Source organism: Eupeodes corollae, chromosome 3, assembly GCF_945859685.1.
Source record: "Eupeodes corollae chromosome 3, idEupCoro1.1, whole genome shotgun sequence".
NCBI lineage: Eukaryota > Metazoa > Arthropoda > Insecta > Diptera > Syrphidae > Eupeodes > Eupeodes corollae.
In genome coordinates, this window is record NC_079149.1 from 131,968,703 (window position 1) to 131,989,386 (window position 20,684).

Here is a 20,684-nt window from a genome sequence, read left to right on the forward strand (position 1 = left end):
GCAATATCGCTGAATCTTGTCGAAATCACGCTGCAAGAGAACTCTAATAACCTTTCGGGCCGTTCTGTACGCAATTAGATCGTCGGCGTACGCAATTGCCTTTGTAAGACTACCTATCAGATCGCTGGTGTAAATGCTGAAAAGAATCGGCGAATTCACAGCTCCCTGTTGAAGACCATTTTTAATTGAGAATGTTGTCGTAAAAGTTACATCGCCACTTTTGACAACAAACTTTCTACCGTTAAGCATATCATAGAGTATATACAACAATGGCTTGCTTATGCCAAGCCTGCTCAGTTTTGGGTAAAGACCCTCTAACCATACGGTGTCAAAGGCCTTTTGAAAATCAACCTGAACAGCACCTGTGCATTGTTGTTTTGATTTATTCCATTGGATATCAGAAACAAGTTTAGACGCAGCATGAATTGTGTCATGACCCGCCTTGAACCCGAACTGTTTATCCGGAATTATTTTGTTGTCCGAAGCCCACTTAGTCAAAGCCCTATTAATGATCTTTTCGAAAACTTTGCTGATGCTCGGAAGAAGACTTATCGACCGAAGATTTGACGGGTTGGAGTTGTCCTTTTCCTTTTTCGCTAGAGGATGAACCACAGCGGTCTTCCAATGCACTGGATAGTAACGCACTAACCATCTACCACGAGTACTATTTAGTAAATATGCTCTTCTAAAAAAGTCAATTGAATTTATTCCCTTAAGCAATTCAACTGTTCTACCCGTGCCTTCAGGCCACATTATAGTCTTCATTCCAACTTTGGTCGTACTGTGAAGTACAGAGATTCATTCCTTAGCCGTATTACGTGAATGTAGAATTACATCTCCTTTACAAATCATACCCATTACAAAAACAAACATTTACATTTGAGAAGAAAAGTGTAGATACTTTGTTCGATACAAAACTGAAAGAGTTCAAATGCGACCCACATGTATATCAATGATTTCTGGTAAACATTTTCAAATGCTTTTATAGGAAAGCCAGATTTTGTGTTTTAAGAGTTTGGAATACAAAATTTAAGTTTTATTTAGAAATGTATTTTTAGTATTTATTTATTTATTCTAAACAATTTTCAAAATTAATTTATAAATTATTTACCAAGGAAAACTTCAGGGCGACAACGCCATTTGCAGAAAACAAAATTTAGTATGTGTTTGTAAATAAATAACAAGTACAAAAATGTATAATGAGGTGTTGTTGCTAATTAAATATATCTAAAAGATTCAGGGTTGGCAGGAACTATTAGTTCCGCAAGTTGTTTTTAAAGAACCGTTGACGATAGTAATTATTTTTGATGCAGGGCTTATAATTGACGTTACAAAAATTGCATTTCTCTGGTGTAACAATGCCTACTGGTGAAAAGTGTTTTTCCGAGCCGCATAGGAAGTAATTTAATGCAGTTTTCTCTTGTAAGGTTTTCACTGCTTGTGGTGATTTTCGTACATTTGCAAGAACGTTTGACTTATTTCCCACAAGTGACTCCTAATATTTTTTTAATTAAACGCGACGATTCTGGTACTTTAATTGTTAATGTTAAGTTGAAAGTTTTCTTAGCTACAGTGTCAGCATCTTGGTTTCCCTTGATGCCTACATGTCCAGGTTCCCAAGCCAAGTAAATATTTTTAGAAGAGTATAAGAGACTTCTCACGTTTTCTCAGGGCTTGTATTTATTGGAACCACATTTTTTTGCCAGGTAGATCAATGGCAAAAGATAAGCATTTCAGAATTGCAGTAAGTTCTGAAATATAACTTCCAGTTGAATTGGGAAGAAGTCCTTGGTATATAATTTTTGAATTTTCATTTGATTATAATTCCACTACTGCATAAGAGGAGTTTGGATCCTTAAACGAACCATCTGTATAGGAAATACGATCGGCTTTTCTATCAGCAACCATCTGACTATGAAGTCCTTTAAATTGTTGACCCGGTGTATTGTTTTTCTTATGACTTGCTAAGGAAGTGTCGATTAAGAACAAATTTCGTTTACAATGTGGAGGAGGACTCTGAACAACCTCATCTCTTGGTGTGAGGAAAAAAGGAAGAGGAAACCCTGGTTCTGATAAAAAGGACGTTATCTTATTTATTGCAGAGATGGTACCCTTGCAAGGCTTTCCTATATGCTAATCGATTTCTTTCGTAGCCTTGTATAAAGGGTGCAAGGAAATGTATTATCGAAAAGTTAAATCAATAAATATGATTGTTTGCAGGACTTTAACTTGTGTAAAAAGCATTGTCTTGAAATGTTAATAAAAATATTTATATGGTAGGAAACAACTTTTAAGTCAGTACCTATTTTTTTATCAAGATATTTAAGTCAAAATTCAGTTAATTATTTTTAGTTTTAGATTTTTTGAATACTGATACAAATGTTACAAAAATTGCTATTGAGTTTTGTAAAAATTACCTAAACGAAAAGATTTATTTTCAAGAGAAAAGATTTATTAAATGTTGAGATATTCGAATCACTTTTTACCAATTTTCAGTAGTATAATTTATAGATGAATATTCATATATTGTTAAAAAAAACATCTATTGGACTTTTTTTAATGCTTGCCAGATATTAACAACAATACTTTAAAACTTTAAAAAAAAAAAACGCATAAAATTTGCAAAATCTCATCGATTCTTTATTTGAAACGTTAGATTGGTCCATGACATTTACTTTTTGAAGATAATTTCATTTAAATGTTGACCGCGGCTGCGTCTTAGGTGGTCCATTCGGAAAGTCCGATTTTGGGTAACTTTTTCGAGCATTTCGGCCCGAATAGCCCAAATTTCTTCGGAAATGTTGTCTTCCAAAGCTGGAATAGTTGCTGGCTTATTTGTGTAGACTTTAAACTTGACGTAGCCCCACAAAAAATAGTCTAAAGGCGTCAAATCGCATGATCTTGGTGGCCAACTTACCGGTCCATTCCTTGAGATGAATTGTTCTCCGAAGTTTTCCCTCAAAATGGCCGTAGAATCGCGAGCAGTGTGGCATGTAGCGCCATCTTGTTGATACCACATGTCAACCAAGTTCAGTTCTTCCATTTTTGGCAACAAAAAGTTTGTTAGCATTGAACGATAGCGATCGCCATTCACCGTAACGTTGCGTCCAACAGCATCTTTGAAAAAATACGGTCCAATGATTCCACCAGCGTACAAACCACACCAAAGAGTGCATTTTTCGGGATGCATGGGCAGTTCTTGAACGGCTTCTGGTTGCTCTTCACTCTAAATGCGGCAATTTTGCTTATTTACGTAGCCATTCAACCAGAAATGAGCCTCATCGCTGAACAAAATTTGTCGATAAAAAAGCGGATTTTCTGCCAACTTTTCTAGGGCCCATTCACTGAAAATTCGACGTTGTGGCAGATCGTTCGGCTTCAGTTCTTGCACGAGCTGTATTTTATACGGTTTAACACCAAGATCTTTGCGTAAAATCTTCCATGTGGTCGAATAACACAAACCCAATTGCTGCGAATGGCGACGAATCGACATTTCACGGTCTTCAGCAACACTCTCAGAAACAGACGCAATATTCTCTTCTGTACGCACTGTACGCATTCGTGTGGTTGGTTTAATGTCCAATAAAGTAAACTGAGTGCAAAACTTGGTCACAATCGCATTAATTGTTTGATCACTTGGTCGATTATGTAGATCATAAATCGGACGTAAAGCGCGAAACACATTTCGAACCGAACACTGATTTTGGTAATAAAATTCAATGATTTGCAAGCGTTGCTCGTTAGTAAGTCTATTCATGATGAAATGTCAAAGCATAGTGAGCATCTTTCTCTTTGACACCATGTCTGAAATCCCGCGTGATCTGTCAAATACTAATGCATAAAAATCCTAACCTCAAAAAAATCACCCTTTACTAGATTTTAAAAAATAATGAGTTTACCTATTTATTGATTTGTTATTCATTCAGTTTTTAATTTAAAACTAGCTTTAGAATAAAGTGAGCTTATATTTACATTTTTATTAAAATAATGTATCAAAAATCGCCGAGAACGTAAGAATTGAGGAAAGAAAGAACCCTTGAAAATAAATAAATAAAACAATTTGTAGCTTCAAGATAAATTTTATTTCAAAGCCTCTGGTACTAGAGAGGTATATTTTTTATGGATAAATTGTGATATTGGTTTGTAGGGTTGATGTTACGGAAGTGTGCTAGCTGCTTAGGGATCTGCCAGGAAAAAGAAGAGAGCGCTTTTGAATCCTGTAGTCGTCTCTTTATAATAAACAGGTGTCTCTTTCTATCTCAACTAATCGGCCGTTTTCCTTCATCTGACACTTTGCATCAACGTTATTTCTGATGAGTTAAAAAACAAGATCTGTTTGTGTTGTTTATTTTTATGGTGGACTAAGTCATTTTCGCAAGATTGCTCCCCCTTCAAGACTCAAAGTTCCGACTGAGTCATAACTGGCTCGGCATAGGCTGCAAGACGGTTTAAGTGGACTACTCTTGACTTTCGTTTGCCTGGAATTTGTATCTGGTATACTAGATCTGAAAGAGACCTAACCACCTTGACTGGTCCCTCCAAATTACATTGGAGTTTAGGACAAAAACCCACCCGTCTTTTAGGATTATAAAACCATACCTTTTTTCCCAGTGCAAAATATTTTGGATTTGCTCTCAAATCACACCTGGCCTTCATGGAGTCAGCAGCTACCTGTAAATTCTCCTAGGCAACTTGGTGGACATTCTGAAGCCTACTTCGTAGTTCAAAAACAAAATTGGGCATTGTCTTTATTTCTCCTGATGGAGTACTACGCAACAGATCAATAGGTAGTCCCAGCTCCCGACGAAACGTCACCATAGCTGGAGAAAGTTTTATCGATTCATGCTCAGCAGTGCGATAAGCCAGGAGCGCTGGCTGTAGATATTTGTCCCACTCTGTTTGATTTTGACAAATGAATTTAGCGAGGTAGTCCAAAAGAGTTCGGTTGAACCTTTCAACCATTCCATCTGACTGAGTGGTGTTGTTCGAGTTTTTTCTACTCTCAGGGTGTCTATAGCACTTTTAAAGATCTAAGCCTCGAAATTCCGACCTAGGTCGGAGTGAATGAATTCGGGTAGTCCGAACATGCAAAATACCTCATCGATTAGTTTGGGATAAATTACCTTAGCGGTCTGGCACGGTATGGCAAAACATTTAGGCCACTTAGTAAAATAGTCAATTACTACCACAATGTATCGGTTTCCATTCGACGTGCGAGGTAGAGGCCCAAGTACATCAGTCCCAATTCTTTTAAATGGGGCGCCTGGAGTGCTAGGTTGAAGCTTTCCACATATTTTGCGAGGGGGTCCTTTGCGCGTTGCATATTGGTGGCAACTTAGTCACTAGAACTTGACGTCAGTCGTCCTTCCTACCCAGAAATATCTACTCTTTACCTTGCTTAAAGTCTTTTTTTTGGCCAAAATGTCCCCACTTGCGCTATTGTGGAGCGATATCAAAACGTTTAGAACACAACTTTTGGGAATAACTTCTCAGACTTGTCAAAATCCTCCTATAAGACTTGGAAGATAACGTGGTCGATGATTTTAACAAAGTTTGATTTAACAAAGTAAACAAAGTTTTCTTTTGAAGGTCGGCTTGCTTACCTTTGACCGCCTGGTCAAGCTGGTGGATGAGCTATCTGGTTTGAGGTCTGTGGGAGAAACAAAAGAAGTGTTATGTAATAAGGGAACGGTAATAATCTTCACCACTGGCTTCCGCTCCGTTTGACCAGTGTTAGTAAGTTTTCGCAGGCTTTTTCAGAAAGCTGGTGACTGCGATTTATTTGTGCTGCTCTTTTTTGTTTCTGACGATCATCTGCATTTACTAACTGATTAGAGACAGACATGGAAAGGTGTTATGACCACGGCGGCGCTCCAAGCGAGTGTTAAAATCCAGTGCGATTCCGAGAGCGTCCTGCACGCTTTGTTGAGGGCCGACCGCCACAAGGTTTTGGACTTGTTCATCGCGTATGCCATCGACAAATTGACTCAAGACGATTTCACCGACAACTTTTTCGGCACAATCTAGAAGTACATCTACTGTCGTGGCAATAGGATTGCGAATCAGGGTTTCTTTCGGCTTTTAAACGCGATTTCTAAGCAAGGAAAAACTTGTGTGCTTGTCGAGACGTAATCGCTGCCGAAGAAGCTTAGTCAGGGCTTCGAACTTAATGGGTTTTGCACTTGGAAGAGCGCTGAGAAAAGTGAAGGCTTCGCCCTCAGCTTTTTTTTCCTCGTTCCACCAGTAAAATTTCGCTGTAATACCAAGCTACCTCTCATAGCCAACCCAAGAGCTCTGGCCATCAAATGATTGCAAAGCGTTAACATTTAACTACAGTGGATAAGCTCCCCGTATAGCTGGAAAGCTTTTCCTTATTACCATCAGTCGAACACTATTTCTTAACAACTGTGAGTTGTGTATGCTTCCATTCTTTTTATAAGAAAAATTGACAGAATTCGAAAAAAAGTTATTCGGATGGTAACCTTTCATTAAAAATCACTTCTTTGAAACGTGAAAAAATGTCAAAAAGAAAGTCAAAGAAACGTCAAATATTGGAGTATTCCTCTCAAAAGTGGCCGAATTGAGATAATTAAAATTCTACTTTTCACTTCTGTTTTTAAATTGATTCTTAAGACATGTACTTCTACTTAACAGTAGAAAATTTCTTATACCCATTTTATTAAATTTTGTTAGTGAATTTTTTAGTGTCCTAAGAGTAAATATTAAATTAGTTTTAGTTTTTACTCAGTACTTTTGTTTGGTTAGTGGTATTTACTTGGAGAAAAAAAATAAAAGTAGAAAAAGCACGTACAATTAAAGATAAAATTTGAAAACTTGATTTAAATTCCTTCAAGATTATAATTTATAGTTATAATTTTTAATAATAGTTTGAGGAATTTTTTTTTGTGACCATTGTAAGTAGTTTAAAAAATAAAAGGTCCAGAACAAAATCCAGAAACCAGAAATTCATACATTCTAAAAACCCAAAATTTCGAAAACTCCGAATTCCAAAATTGAAATTCCGAAAATGTTTGTAAAATTAAATTTTGTTTTCAATTTCATATCTTTCTTGGTATTTCTTTTTTAAAATTCGCATATTATTAAGAACCATCTTCAATTAAAGTGGATATGCACAATATTGTACAAAATATATGCAACCATTTCGTCTCAACATTTCACCGTTGTAACTTCCATACGTTTTTTTTTACACGCGGTAAGTGGAAATATAGTTACGGATGGGTTTTTGATCGAATGGATCTTATGTGATTTCGTTCGCAAATGTTGGTACTATTGATATTGCATTTGTATCGCGATGGCTGTGTTCGCTGAGTAGTTGTGCATTTGGGATCATGTGTTTTCCATTGGCAAAAAATTAATCTGTTACTTTTGATATTATTTAGTTTTGTTAATGAAAATGGACTAACTGGGCTTATTTTGCTAGAGAAAACAATGGAAAAAACATTTTTGTTTTGCTATGTTTTCACCAATGGTTTATCTCAGTTTAGATTTGAAAAATATTTTTGGTGTTTCCACCGCACAAGAATATTTAAAAGTGTTTAAGTTGGACAGCACTTTCTAAAATTAAAATAGTGTTTCTTATGAAGTACAAGTGAGATAGTTTGATTCGTGTTAAACAATGAAGAACTGAATAGTTCAGCACCATATAAGGTTTTTCTTCACAAATTTTGACTCGACTCCTATCCCCGACCGGAATCGAGTCGAATCAAGCTCATTTCAACTAGATTCAGGTATATAAAGCATTTAGGCGAACTACAAGCTCGCTTCAACACCATATGTTAATTCAGTAGGCTACGAACAAACCCCCTCCTTGAAGGAAGTGTTAAATGAACTTTTTTATAGAATATCCAGACGATAGATAGAATTTCCAGATGTTTTCTTACCATTTCTTCTTGAAAATTAACCATTTCATTAGTTTTGGTAAGTTTTTCTTGTAAATCTGGCTACTGGCGATGCGTTTTCTTGGGAATTTTCTACTATACTATTTATAGAAATGGGTATTTTTATTTTATTTATTTTCGAGATTTTGGCAGTTCTGGATTGTGGGTTTTCGGGATTTTGGGTTTTCGGATTTTTTTATTTTCAACATTCTTGGTTCTGGATTTTGGGTTTTCGTGGTTCTTTGTTTTCTGATTTCTAAATGTCGGGATTCTTATGATTTCCCAAATAAATTCAATAAATGAGTTCTCGTACTATCTTCGTAAATCTAGAAAATAAGCTTACCTTCTCTTGTGATGGGATTTCAACGACAAAGTAAACACATCAATAATCATATAAATTTATAAAATGATTGTTTAATCCGTTTTTGGGAAACTAATGATCAAAGTCTTAAACATTAATTTAAGCAACAAATTTCGCATTGTTTCAAAATTATTTAAGAATTATACTATTTAAACCGAGATTAATATTAATAAAACTTTTAAAAAATGAATTTTCAAACTCATCAAACAAAGGTAGAGTCAGATAGACACTTACCAATGCTACTATCTCAAACGTTTAAAAAATAAAATGTTTTCAGCTCATCAAAACAGGTGCGTGCATTGTGCACGTTCTTTGTTTCTTAACAAAATATATTTGTCAGCACATTCTTTAGCTTTATATGTTCGTAATGTTAAAAAATCAATACTTAATTTAGTACCTAGTGAGAGTTTAAAGAAAACAGACACCCTCACGTCTTTTTAAACGTTATCAATTAAAACGAATTTATTATTTATTTCCAATAAAAAGTGATAAGAGAATAAACTCTGCGAGAATTGAAATCAACATTTTGTGTAATTGAGATTCAATGAAGTTGCTTTTGTGAGAAAAAGATGCATCATCAATTAAGATTGTTTATTTTCTTCACTTTCCTTTGCTATGCATCAGTTGCCATTGTTAATCATTCTGAAGCCATAAGTGATTCACCTTATATTCTGGAATCTAAAAGGTTAACAAAAATTTAGAGTGTAATTTTTGTGTCTTAAGAGTTTTAACATTTTCTTCAACAGCCTTCCAGACGATATAAACTTCATGCCAACTCTTGGCAATGGACACTTAGGCTTCACAATTTTCGGAGATTCTATCTTTGTGAATGGAGTCTACAATGGAAAAGGTGGGAACAGTCATCGTGCTCGTATCCAAAATGTCGCAAACATCTCAGTGATACAAGCAAATGGAGAAGCCATCACAAAGGAATCCTACAAATTAGACCTCTACAATGGCTACTTCGAACGGAAGCAATCCAATTCGGAAATTGAAATAACAATTCGAACTTATCCCCATCGGTATTTCAATCGAGCTATAATTAATGAGATTTTCGTGCAGCGTCTAAATAACACTTCGTCAGGTTTGTAAAATTGAAATTTCAAATTTGTTTGTGTAATGAAACAGGAAATAATTTTCGGAATAGAATTTGGGGCCCCAAAATTGTGTTTCCTCTACCATAAGTGCATCTTCTTCTCTCGACACAAAATCCCACAAACAAAAATATAATTACCACCATTATCATGATTTCCGGCTTTAAAAAAAAAGCTTGCATGATGATGGTTTAGGTTTTACAGCCTGCTGAGGTATTCATGTTAACATTTTGCTTATACAAAGAGTATGTCTTTCATCATCCGAACGAGAGAGAGACCAAGATTAGATCGAAAATCACGTCACACAGATTCGATCTGGCTTCCGTGTGTAACTATACCTGAGGATAGAAAATTGTCCACCACCCGGCCTGCGCCTGGCCGGCTGGCAGGCCTGATGCTCTAATGATCTCTTCCACATCATTAGAGATTAGAAGTTCTATCCCAAAGATATACTTGTGTAAATGTAATACCAATCGCGTATAGGTTATACACAGGTACCCTTTTGCTTTTTCAAAAAAGACTCGCCTTGTCCTCGCACCTTAAATCTCACACCAACTCTGGCCAAATGATAGGTTTACGTTGACGACATGACAGCAATATGTGATAATGACTTCTCAGTTGGGTATTTGGCTGCTTTGTCCTCGCTTATGTACCTAATGTCTGGGTTCTTCACTTTGACTTCCGTGAGTTCCATCATTGCAAAGATGTGCACTTTTTTTGGATTCACTCTCGTATCCACTTTATATACCAAGTAAGTCAATTAAGTCGAATCGATCTGGGCTTTTGTTCTATGATAATGATGACGATGATGCTCTTTTCTCGAGAACCAAAAGTGGTATAGAAATAAAATATACGGAATGTGCGTGCCGTGCGATGGAAAACGACGCCGAAGACATCAGTGACAGTGAGAGGATATCAAATGATCTTTCAATTGCACGTGGGTTTCTCTAATGCTCAGAGCCTCAAAGATCTCGTAATCAAACTTGAATGGGCTGGGATGCTCCCATAGGGAACATCTATGACTATGTTGCAGATATCGGTCTCTGTGTGAATTCTTCTTTATGAAGACGCTACTTTGGATTTCGTTGGAAGTAGCAGTCATAGAGAGGCTAAAATGGATTTGTTAGGTTTGGTCAGCATTTGTTATAAGGAGTGTTTTGATGTGATATTTATATTCTTAGAAACAAAGCTTACTCTTAACCTTTTTGATAGCCTACCTAATAAATAATCCCGACAAATTTTTAACGGTTTTAGCATCCAACTGTCTTAACAGTTTACTAAAGTAAGAATCATAAAATTGATGCTTTATCGTTAAGGTACTAGGCAGCCCTGACATTTAAAAAAAAACTTTTATTTTATTTGATAATAGTCCCCTATAAGCTCTAAAATTATGTCCCAGAAGATTATGCCCGGAAAAAACCTTTAAGTACGCTGAAAGTATTGGAAAAATCCCAGGAACAAAATATAGAAGAGTTTGAGAACGGACATGGACCCTTCAACAAATGAAGTGTCATCGCCATTTTGTAATTTATCGCTTCATAATACATTTTTCATTTCTGTTTTTCTACTTATTTAATGGTATTTCGAAAAAATACCACCTCTAAGGTGGCCTTAACTTTTAGTTCCGTTTATTAGATTTCAAAGATCTGTTCCCCATATTAAACGTATGCAGGTGTGTTTCCTTTAATTTGTTCACCAACTGTCACTTTTTAGACGTGTTCAGATGCCCAATTTTTAATAAAAGGGAATTCTAGCTTATGAAATGCTAAATATTTGTAACATTTCTAACTTATTAAAGGCTTTGACCAGAGATTATTTGAAACTTTACACCTGAAACTTAAATGTTCCATTTCAAACAGAAGACTCAAAGCTGATTAAACTCTTAATTGACGTTCAACCTGGACCCGTTTCTGAAGATTTCAACCCAGAACCAGTCGCTCGGGTATCAGAGAATACTGAGTTATTGTGTCAACAAACTAAAGAGACTGAAAATGATCACTTTCAAAGCTTTAAGCCATATGTTTGTTTGGCAAGGCATATAGGATCAGACCACCTGGAATTGCTTCCAAATCAAAAAAGCTTGTACGAGCGTATTGTTGTGGCGATTGGAGAAACGTCAGTTATAGCTGTCAAAGAGCTTAATGAAGGTATAAGCTTTCAAAGAGATTGGTGAAAGCCTAAATTTTAATGAATCCCTTTTACAGTCTTATGTACTTCCCGGGAATCCCTCATCCAATTACACTCTCAGCAGTGGAATACTTTTTGGAAAGAATTTAGCATAGATTTGGATGGAAATTTAGAGCTATCACACACAATAAACGCTGGAATTTTCTACATCGCCAGCTCTTTGCCGTCTCCGAAGACCTTTCAAAAACCAGCTTCTTACTTTGGACTCAGTCCCACAGGTCTGGGAAGAGGAAATCTTGATAATGACTATCAAGGACATAATTTCTGGGACACAGAAATTTGGATGCTTCCAGCTGTCACTCAATTATCAACCAATTGGACAAGGGATCTTCTTGATTATAGGTTTCGTATGCTCAAAGCTGCTATAGATCATGCTAATAAAACGGGCTACCCTGGAGCTCGGTAAAAACTTAAGACTCGTCAAGCCTAGTAGTAGAAAATTACAGGTACAACTTTTCTTTGATATAGATTTCCTTGGGAAAGTGCACTAACCGGAACTGAAGTAACGAATCCTTGCTGTCCCGAAGTGGCATTACATCAATTTCATATTACTGCAGATATAGCATTTGCTGTGCGACATTATTTAATTGTCACAAATGACACACCGTGGATGAAGGAAAAGGGGTGTGAATTGACGAAACGCATCGCTGAATTTTGGATTAATCGTGTCAGTTGGAATGAAATAACTCGACAGTATGATATAAAGGGTGAGTTTTGTAATTGAATTCAAGTGGATACAATTGAAATAAGTGAATTGAAACATTCAAATAAAAACAAAAATATTCCCAAGACGGTGACTACTTTGAAGCCTTTTGCGACGACTTATTTTGACGTTTGCTGTTTGTTTTTTTGTTGTTTTTCCTTACCAATTGAAAGTTCAAAACTAACAAAAAAGGGTAGCAGATATTTTGATTTTTTTGATAAATAGATAAAATAGGGAAACGTCAAAATGTGACACTTCAAATGTGACACTTTATCAGTGCTAAATGTAAACACCGTCCAAGGATAGAGAACTGCTTAGATATTTGTAAATAATTAAAAACATTTTTAAACCTTATATTTTTATTTTAAAGATGTAATGGGTCCAGACGAGGATCATGAAAATGTGACTAACAATGCCTACACCAACGTTGTAGTTCAACATGCCTTGAAATTTATTAAGTGAGTTGAAAACTTTTGTCACAAAGTATTCTAAAGCTGTAATATCTTTTATTTAGTGATTCACAAATCATCTGCGAAACAGATCCATCTTTTGTGGCAAAGTGCTTAGACATTGCTGAAAAGTTGAAGATTCCATATGACATTGATTTAGATTACCATCCTCAATATGACAACTACATACCGGAAGTAATAATAAAACAAGCTGATGCTGTGTTACTTTCTTATCCAATGTTGTATCCAATGAATAGGTACTTTCCGTCTTTCTTCAACACAAAATTCAAGAAAGTCCTAACCACCCTTTTTTTCATTTAGATCAACTTTATCAAATAATTTGAGAATCTATGAAAAAGTCACAAGACCAACTGGTCCAGCAATGACATGGTCAATGTATGCTATCGGACATTTGGATGAAGGAAACAAACCGAAGGCCGATAAACTTTTTGAAAAAGGTTATAAGGATTATGTTCGAGAACCATTTAAGGTATTTTTTGGAACGAAACCTTAATACTCAAAAAGTTTAAGTTTAAGTTTGAGTTTAAGTTTAAGTTTAAGTTTAAGTTTAAGTTTAAGTTTAAGTTTAAGTTTAAGTTTAAGTTTAAGTTTAAGTTTAAGTTTAAGTTTAAGTTTAAGTTTAAGTTTAAGTTTAAGTTTAAGTTTAAGTTTAAGTTTAAGTTTAAGTTTAAGTTTAAGTTTAAGTTTAAGTTTAAGTTTAAGTTTAAGTTTAAGTTTAAGTTTAAGTTTAAGTTTAAGTTTAAGTTTAAGTTTAAGTTTAAGTTTAAGTTTAAGTTTAAGTTTAAGTTTAAGTTTAAGTTTAAGTTTAAGTTTAAGTTTAAGTTTAAGTTTAAGTTTAAGTTTAAGTTTAAGTTTAAGTTTAAGTTTAAGTTTAAGTTTAAGTTTAAGTTTAAGTTTAAGTTTAAGTTTAAGTTTAAGTTTAAGTTTAAGTTTAAGTTTAAGTTTAAGTTTAAGTTTAAGTTTAAGTTTAAGTTTAAGTTTAAGTTTAAGTTTAAGTTTAAGTTTAAGTTTAAGTTTAAGTTTAAGTTTAAGTTTAAGTTTAAGTTTAAGTTTATGTTTAAGTTTAAGTTTAAGTTTAAGTTTAAGTTTAAGTTTAAGTTTAAGTTTAAGTTTAAGTTTAACTGCTTAACTGCTTAACTTAAACTCCTTTACGAGATCATATCGTTCGAAATTTAACTCTGTGCAAGACTGAAATTTTATCTAAGCTTTTTGGAGATTCTTGAAATATGATTTCTAATTCGAAGTGATTTTTTTGAAATATGATAAAACGTTTCCAAATAAAACTTATTATTAAGATGATTACTTTTATTCAAAGGTTTGGAGTGAAGTTATAAGAGGAAAAGAAGGTGCAGCAAACTTTATCACCGGTATTGGTGGATTTCTACAAACCATTGTAAATGGATATGGAGGAGTTCGATTTCATTTAAATCGAATGGAAATAAAGAAACCAAACATTCTTCCTGGGACAAAAAGCTCAATAATTTCAGGTAAGGAAACAAAAATTGTTCAATCAAAAAACCCTAACCATTTTTTGTATTGTATTGCACCCTATTTTAATTTGTGAATTGAATGTTTGACTCATAACAAATATTCATGTTTATGTATTTTCACTTTAAAAGTAAAAATGTTAGTAAAAGCTTCGTTGCTGTATTTAAAAGGGGAAGTTCAAATCTTTTATATTTACATTAGTGATCTCCCAAAATTTCGCTTGAAGGTGAAAGTTGGAATTTTGCCTGTATCCTACTGAGATCTGACATCAATCCCCCTCTTCCCCTGTAAAATAGTTGCAAACTGTTTTATCTCTTTAATCTCAAGAACTTAGACCATGTTTTTTTTAATTGCTAATATTTTAGCCGAAAAAAGATAAGGTTTCTTAAAAATGGTTCATTTTCCGTCTTGATTCTTTGGTTTTATGTATGTTGACCTCTTTCAGCAATTTTTCTAAACTTATACAAAATATGCAAGGCTTTCCAAGCAATTCAAATTTATTTCATTACTCAATTAATGCTACTGAGAGATCCGTCAATATAAAAAGTTCATCTTCAGATTTTCAATCAACTATCCCATGCTTACAACCTTGGAAATTTCTCATTTTATTTATTTATTTATTACTTTCAATGTAAAATTACAAATAATATACATATCCCATTTCTACTTTGTTAGACTCAAAATGAAGAAAGCTCTGCTAGCTTAAAATCGTAGAGGTTGAAAGTTGGCAGGCCTTAAAAACAAACTATGAATTTTGGCGATTTTTTAATTTGTTTGCCTTTTTTCGATCAGGAAAAAAACACGTCAAAAACATGGACTATTTATATGATGAATAATGTCATAAACAATAAAAACAAAATTGCTTCTACCGTATTTAATTAAATGGCTATTCTCTCCGAAGAAAAGACTAGTCGCACCTTATATATTTATTAATCCTAACGAATATTATAATATTCAAGATGTTGTTTAATATTATCGAAAGATTTCTCGGACTTTTATGTGACTTAATTTCTCTTAACATCGCCCTCTTGAAAACGCTAAGGGGCTGGCTCAAAATCATCAAGGTGCAGATTTGGCTTTGCTAGCAATTTAATTCTTTAAATCTTGACTTAATTGAAAAAAATAATAAAATACTAATACTAACCTGTTTTGTGTGTCCATCAAAGAATATAATTTTTTAATAAGGTCAATTTTAAATGAAATCAATATACACGCATAGAAAATCATTTCGGCAACGCGTCCTAATTTACAATCTTCAACAAGTCTAAAATACAATTAAAAAATGTAAGGACCGCACTCAATACACCGTATTTTTTATACAAAATGTAGTTTTAGAGAAGATACTAAAAGATAATTTATTTTTAACTATAAAAATGCAAAAATTGTTTTTCCAATAGCGCACAAGTCATTTCAGTGAACATATCGATAATCGATCAAAAATAATGTTAAGTAAATCCAGCCTTTCGGTGTCAAACGTCAATCGAGGAAGAGAACAATAACAAAGCCGGCTGTCAGAGTATTTTTCGACAAATAAATTATATTTAAATGTTAAGTAAATTTCAATTCATTATTCGTAGAATCTGTAAAGTTTGTCATTCCGTGAACGTTTTTATTACATTTAATTATTGGTGAAATTCTTTTTTACGACTCAAAATAACAAAGAAACCTCAAAAATGTTCCTATTGACAAAGTTAGATCGCATTTAAGATGGCCGGCATATAATCAAAGAGCGCTCTTATTTGAAATCGTCATTTCGTAAACGGTCATTTCAGGAACGTTCCCGGACATGATTTGAAGTATTTTCCTTGTATAAGATTTTGTTTGTATTGTTTTCATTATTGCTTATTTAATACAGCTACATTATACACCCATGTTATAAATCAAAGCTTAAATTATGTGCTTTGTTTTGTTCTTGTTGATTTTATCAAACTTAGAAAAACGTTCCCGAATTGAAGGTTTCTATAAGATATTTAATACTAAGAAATATTTCTAGTAAAGTTTAAAATTCTGTGCGCTGCCGTGTCAAAGTTTATTAATATACAAATTTTAAAACAGTGTAAGCTAAAAGTCATCATTTTAGCTTAAAATTTATTTTTTGTCATAAGACCAATTTTGAAATTTGCAACCTTGATGATTTATTTTTGTTAACTTTCTTTTTATAAAAAGTTACTTTATTAAAACTATGAAACATTCTCCATGATTTCTTTTACTTAAGAGGAATAAACCTAGAGCTGTGGGTGGCACCAATACCGGGCCTACCCAGATTAACGTTTTTGTATGTGAATGAGAATTCTCCCAGGTAGTGTCCAATCATTTCTGGCTTGATTTTAACCTGGCTAAAATCTTTGCCATTGTTAACACCATGTCTTGACCATGTCAAACACAGTGCGAGAGTTAGGAAAATAGGGAAGGATTTAAAAGGAGATACCGGTGCACATTCGTCTTAAAGTTCAGAACATCAAAATGGGTGGGAAAAACAGAGTTGGCCAAAGCATTCCACATTCTCGATGTGCGATTTAAGAAAGAATCTCTATACTTGACTGTACGCCCAAAATTGAGCTCAAGGGTAAACTCATGAGCATTCCTAGAAGTGCGAGTATTACGGCTGAATTCTCTGGCTTGCGCTTAAGACCACAGGAAAACCTCCTGCGAGCACGGCTGTGCATTAATTCGACAAGTTTGATGTTTGGCATGTCCAAAAGCTGGTCCAAGTCAACACCTCGGTAAGCGAATTTTTTGAACGCACGCTTCTTTTTAAAAGTTTCCTCAACCTCAGCCATCTTGATGTTTGGAAATTGCAGAACTGAAAGGATTTTGAGCCAACTATCATTGAAATAGATCCGGAAAACTCGATATTTGACGTTGTTTCCCTTTTATTACAAATGAAAATGATATATTGATCGATCGTAAATCAAACAAAGAATTTTTTTTTTTGAGGAAAAAAATGTAATTGCGCATTTATTTTTCTCTAAAAATGTATTTTTCTATTTTCCGGATGGAAATTCATTTTTCTGAACAGTTGATACTTTTATGGTCAAAAGTGAAATGAATCGTTCCACTGATTTATGCTCCAATTTCACACCATTCCAATGACAGATTTCTATCATTAAAAATTTGTCGGTAGATTTCAATCACGAAATTTTGTTCATTGACAGAAATTTTTAGGGATTGCTATAAACGACCTTTCAAAACAATTCCGATGTTTGTTTTTAATGATGAAAACCAATGATAGCTATGACTTGCGTCTATGCAAGTAAGGCCTAGAAAATATTGTATTTATAATCCTCCACGAAACGTCTATTTTACTGGATTCGTTCCTACGTCATAATTATAGCCTATTTCAAAAAAGCTGCGCATCGCTAATAACTCTCAAAACACCTTTGACTTAAATATCACTCTCCTTGTTGTCTAAGAATATTTCTCTAGAACTATAATTCCCAATTTTCCGCAATTATTCTAAACTTCCCATATTATTGTAAACGGTCCAATTTGTCAAATTGAAAATTTTGACATTTCTTGATGTTTCAAGGTCCCTAGAGTCGAAATAAAACATTTTTAGAAAGATGTCTGTGCATGCATGTGAACGTACGTTCGAGAATTTTTTTTCGTTCATAGCTCAAAAACGTAAAGATTTCAACTTCAAATAAATTTTATCATACACAAATGTTGAAAGGGCTCTCAAGAAATTTGAGTGGGTGGGTTTTTACCATTGAATTAAAAAAAAAAAATTTGAACATTTTGGTTACCTAACCCTTAATATCTTACAAACCAAAAACGCTAGAGACTTGAGTTAAATTGTATATTATATATTGTAACCTGATACCAAACAAATATATTTTTGGGAAAAAAACAATTAACAGTTATTTTTTAATTTTAATAAAATTACGAATTGACAGCTTTTTTACAAAAAATAAAAACCTAAACAAAAAATTCCTAAAAGTTCGTAAAAATTGATTTTGGGCTCAAATATCTTTTCAAACTAATTTTCTCTTATAATAAATATTGTTTTCAACATTCGTAAAAAATTTTCGTGAGAAAAATCGAATTGACAGTATCTTAACAAAAAAAATTAAAACATAAAAAAAAAAACAATACAAAAACTTGGTAAAAATTTACTTTCGACTTAAATATCTTTTCAAAAATTGAAAATATTATCTTCTGACTAATTTTATCTCACAGAAAATATTGTTTTCGACATTCAGTACTTTTTTTTTAAATCCAACAGTCCGTTTTTTCATAAAAAATAAAATCTACAAAAAAAATACGCAGATTTGGTAAAAATTGATGATCTCTTCTCGATATCTCGTGAATAATAAAAGATATTGACTTCAAATAAATTGTATGCATCCAATTTGTATTTGTTTATATAAGAAATAAAAACATTTAAGAAATGCTATTAAAATTGGTATTGGTTTTCGACCACAAATCTCGTTAGCAAAAATAGATTTTGAAATCAAACTGTTTCATTATATGGAAAATATTGTTGGTAAATTTAAATTTTTAAGAATTATTCAACCGACAACAAGGTAAGACGAATCGGGAATTGAATTCGTTTAAACTCAAAGGGCATATCCGTTGGGATCATCGGAATCCTTGGAATAAGAACTTCATCATCTTTAAATTTTCCTTTAATCACATTGCTCATCGGTTTTCTTATCACCATAACCGTTCCATTACTAAGCATGATGACTACCGAGCCAACTTTAAGTTTTAAATTGTGCGGTGGTAAACCACGCACATCCAAAGAGTTTAAAAATTCAGTTGGATAAGTAGTTTCTTCTTCTTTGTTTGTTACACAGTCGATAGATTTGAATGAATACAGAGTACCTACGATTTGATTTTGAATTATAAAATTGAGGTCATCTACATCTTAATTTTTAGCGGCCAAAATTGCTCGCTCACTTAACCATTTAGTATTTTTGTGGTTAGCAATGATATCCGGGAATACTTTGTTGATAAGTTCGTCTTTTGATGATATACGAAATTGCAAAAATTTGGAGGAAATGAAATCAAACCGCACGATTTGTCAACAGGAGCACGGCCATTACAGATAGTTAGCAATTGCTTCGAGAAATCATCAGCAGATAGATCGTTCAACACTTCAATGGCCCACAATGCTGGCAAACAACGTCCATTGGACCAATGCAAACTAAACTATGCAAGCTCGATTCAAATCAATACTTGAACTATTTCTTCTTACACTTCGAAGATTATTCCTCTGTTCATCTGTACGATAAGCTCGACTATTTCTCGTTTCTAACCTAGCCGTTTCACGGGCTGCCCCTCTTTGCTCTTGTGCTCTTGAGAAGCACGAATTAAGGCCCTTCTTTGCTCCATACTAACGCGGCGCTGTTCTCGTGTAATTTCTTGTTTTCCATCAGATAATTGACTCGCGATATTCCGTTGCCTAATTTCATTACACATTCGCTGGGAAAGATTAGATCTTCTAGTACGCGTCATTGTTATTAAAATGTGCACTCGCATAAAACCACCAAATATAATAACAATGCCTGAACTTTCGAGACATAGACAATAGCTCAAAGAGTATATAACCACTACGTATGAGTAGCTTATCAAGAAAAATCATAGACAACCTATAAAAAGACAATTTTCGCGAATCAAAAATTAAATAATTAATAAATAATTTTCGAAAATTAATGTCTAAAACAAACAAATATAACAGTACCTGAACTTTGCAGAAATTTTACAAAAAATAAATTTCTAAACGCACACATGATGTCTTCAGAAAAAAATAAAGTTGTGTCTTAAAGTACTCAGAAACCAAGCCATAAGCTCCAAAAAAAAAATAGTTGTTACACTATTTGACAGGATTGGACAACAAATGTTTTACATGTAATAAACAAATCAGCATCTATTGAAATGATTAAGTATTCATTACACATATCGAGTTTTCATTGTTTTTAAGATGTATTCTGCTATTCGGGACGGAAACAAATCCAACAAATCAAAAACCATTTCAATCGGTCCAGCCGTTCTCGAGTTATAAGTGTTGTAACAAACACGACTTTCTTTTATATGTATAGATATATAAATAAATTTTGAACGGCCTTTTTTTTAAATAACTTAACATTTACATCCACCACAAATAATGGTGAATAAATGCGAATTCATATCAACCACAAAGAATGTTGCGACATCTATCTTTAAATAGTTGAAGATAGTTTCACTTATCAATTTCTTGAACCACTATTCACAATGGCCAAATGGATCAAAATCATAAAAATCTAATATTTACATGAATTTGTATTTTAATAAATGATTTTAATTTATGTCGCTTAGGTATTCATTACCATGGTTCCATATTTAAAATACAACTATCAAGCAAACCTACTCTGACCGTTGTTTCCATAAAAGACGGACAAAAATTGAGATTAATAGACGAGAAGAATGGAGTTAAATTGATGACCAAAGGAATTGAGTGTAAGTAGTAAAAAAGTGTTTATAAGTGAAATGTAAAACAAA

General features: G+C 33.6%; 2 protein-coding genes across 5 annotated transcripts in view; one reads left to right on the forward strand and one right to left on the reverse strand.

The window, feature by feature from the left end:
* The window catches only part of LOC129949894 (protein-glucosylgalactosylhydroxylysine glucosidase), a 49,045-nt gene that overhangs the window by 28,081 nt on the left and 280 nt on the right, over positions 1 to 20,684 (forward strand). For 2 of the 4 annotated variants that reach the window (XM_056061614.1, XM_056061613.1), the window contains 8 exons: positions 11,213 to 11,500; positions 11,558 to 11,942; positions 12,009 to 12,247; positions 12,614 to 12,701; positions 12,758 to 12,949; positions 13,014 to 13,182; positions 14,029 to 14,200; positions 20,502 to 20,642. In XM_056061614.1, the coding sequence (XP_055917589.1) occupies positions 11,213 to 11,500; positions 11,558 to 11,942; positions 12,009 to 12,247; positions 12,614 to 12,701; positions 12,758 to 12,949; positions 13,014 to 13,182; positions 14,029 to 14,200; positions 20,502 to 20,642 (1,674 nt within the window). Of the gene's footprint in view, positions 1 to 8,658; positions 8,945 to 9,005; positions 9,344 to 11,212; positions 11,501 to 11,557; positions 11,943 to 12,008; positions 12,248 to 12,613; positions 12,702 to 12,757; positions 12,950 to 13,013; positions 13,183 to 14,028; positions 14,201 to 20,501; positions 20,643 to 20,684 lie in introns of those variants that run through there. The other 2 variants (XM_056061611.1, XM_056061612.1) reach the window with 2 other exon arrangements.
* On the reverse strand, positions 16,351 to 16,981 carry LOC129949895 (40S ribosomal protein S15-like). Its single transcript, XM_056061615.1, has 2 exons — positions 16,762 to 16,981; positions 16,351 to 16,643 (listed from the first exon to the last, which is right to left on the reverse strand). Exons 1-2 carry the CDS (start codon positions 16,979 to 16,981, stop codon positions 16,408 to 16,410), a joined length of 456 nt encoding a protein of 151 aa, XP_055917590.1. The 3' UTR covers positions 16,351 to 16,407.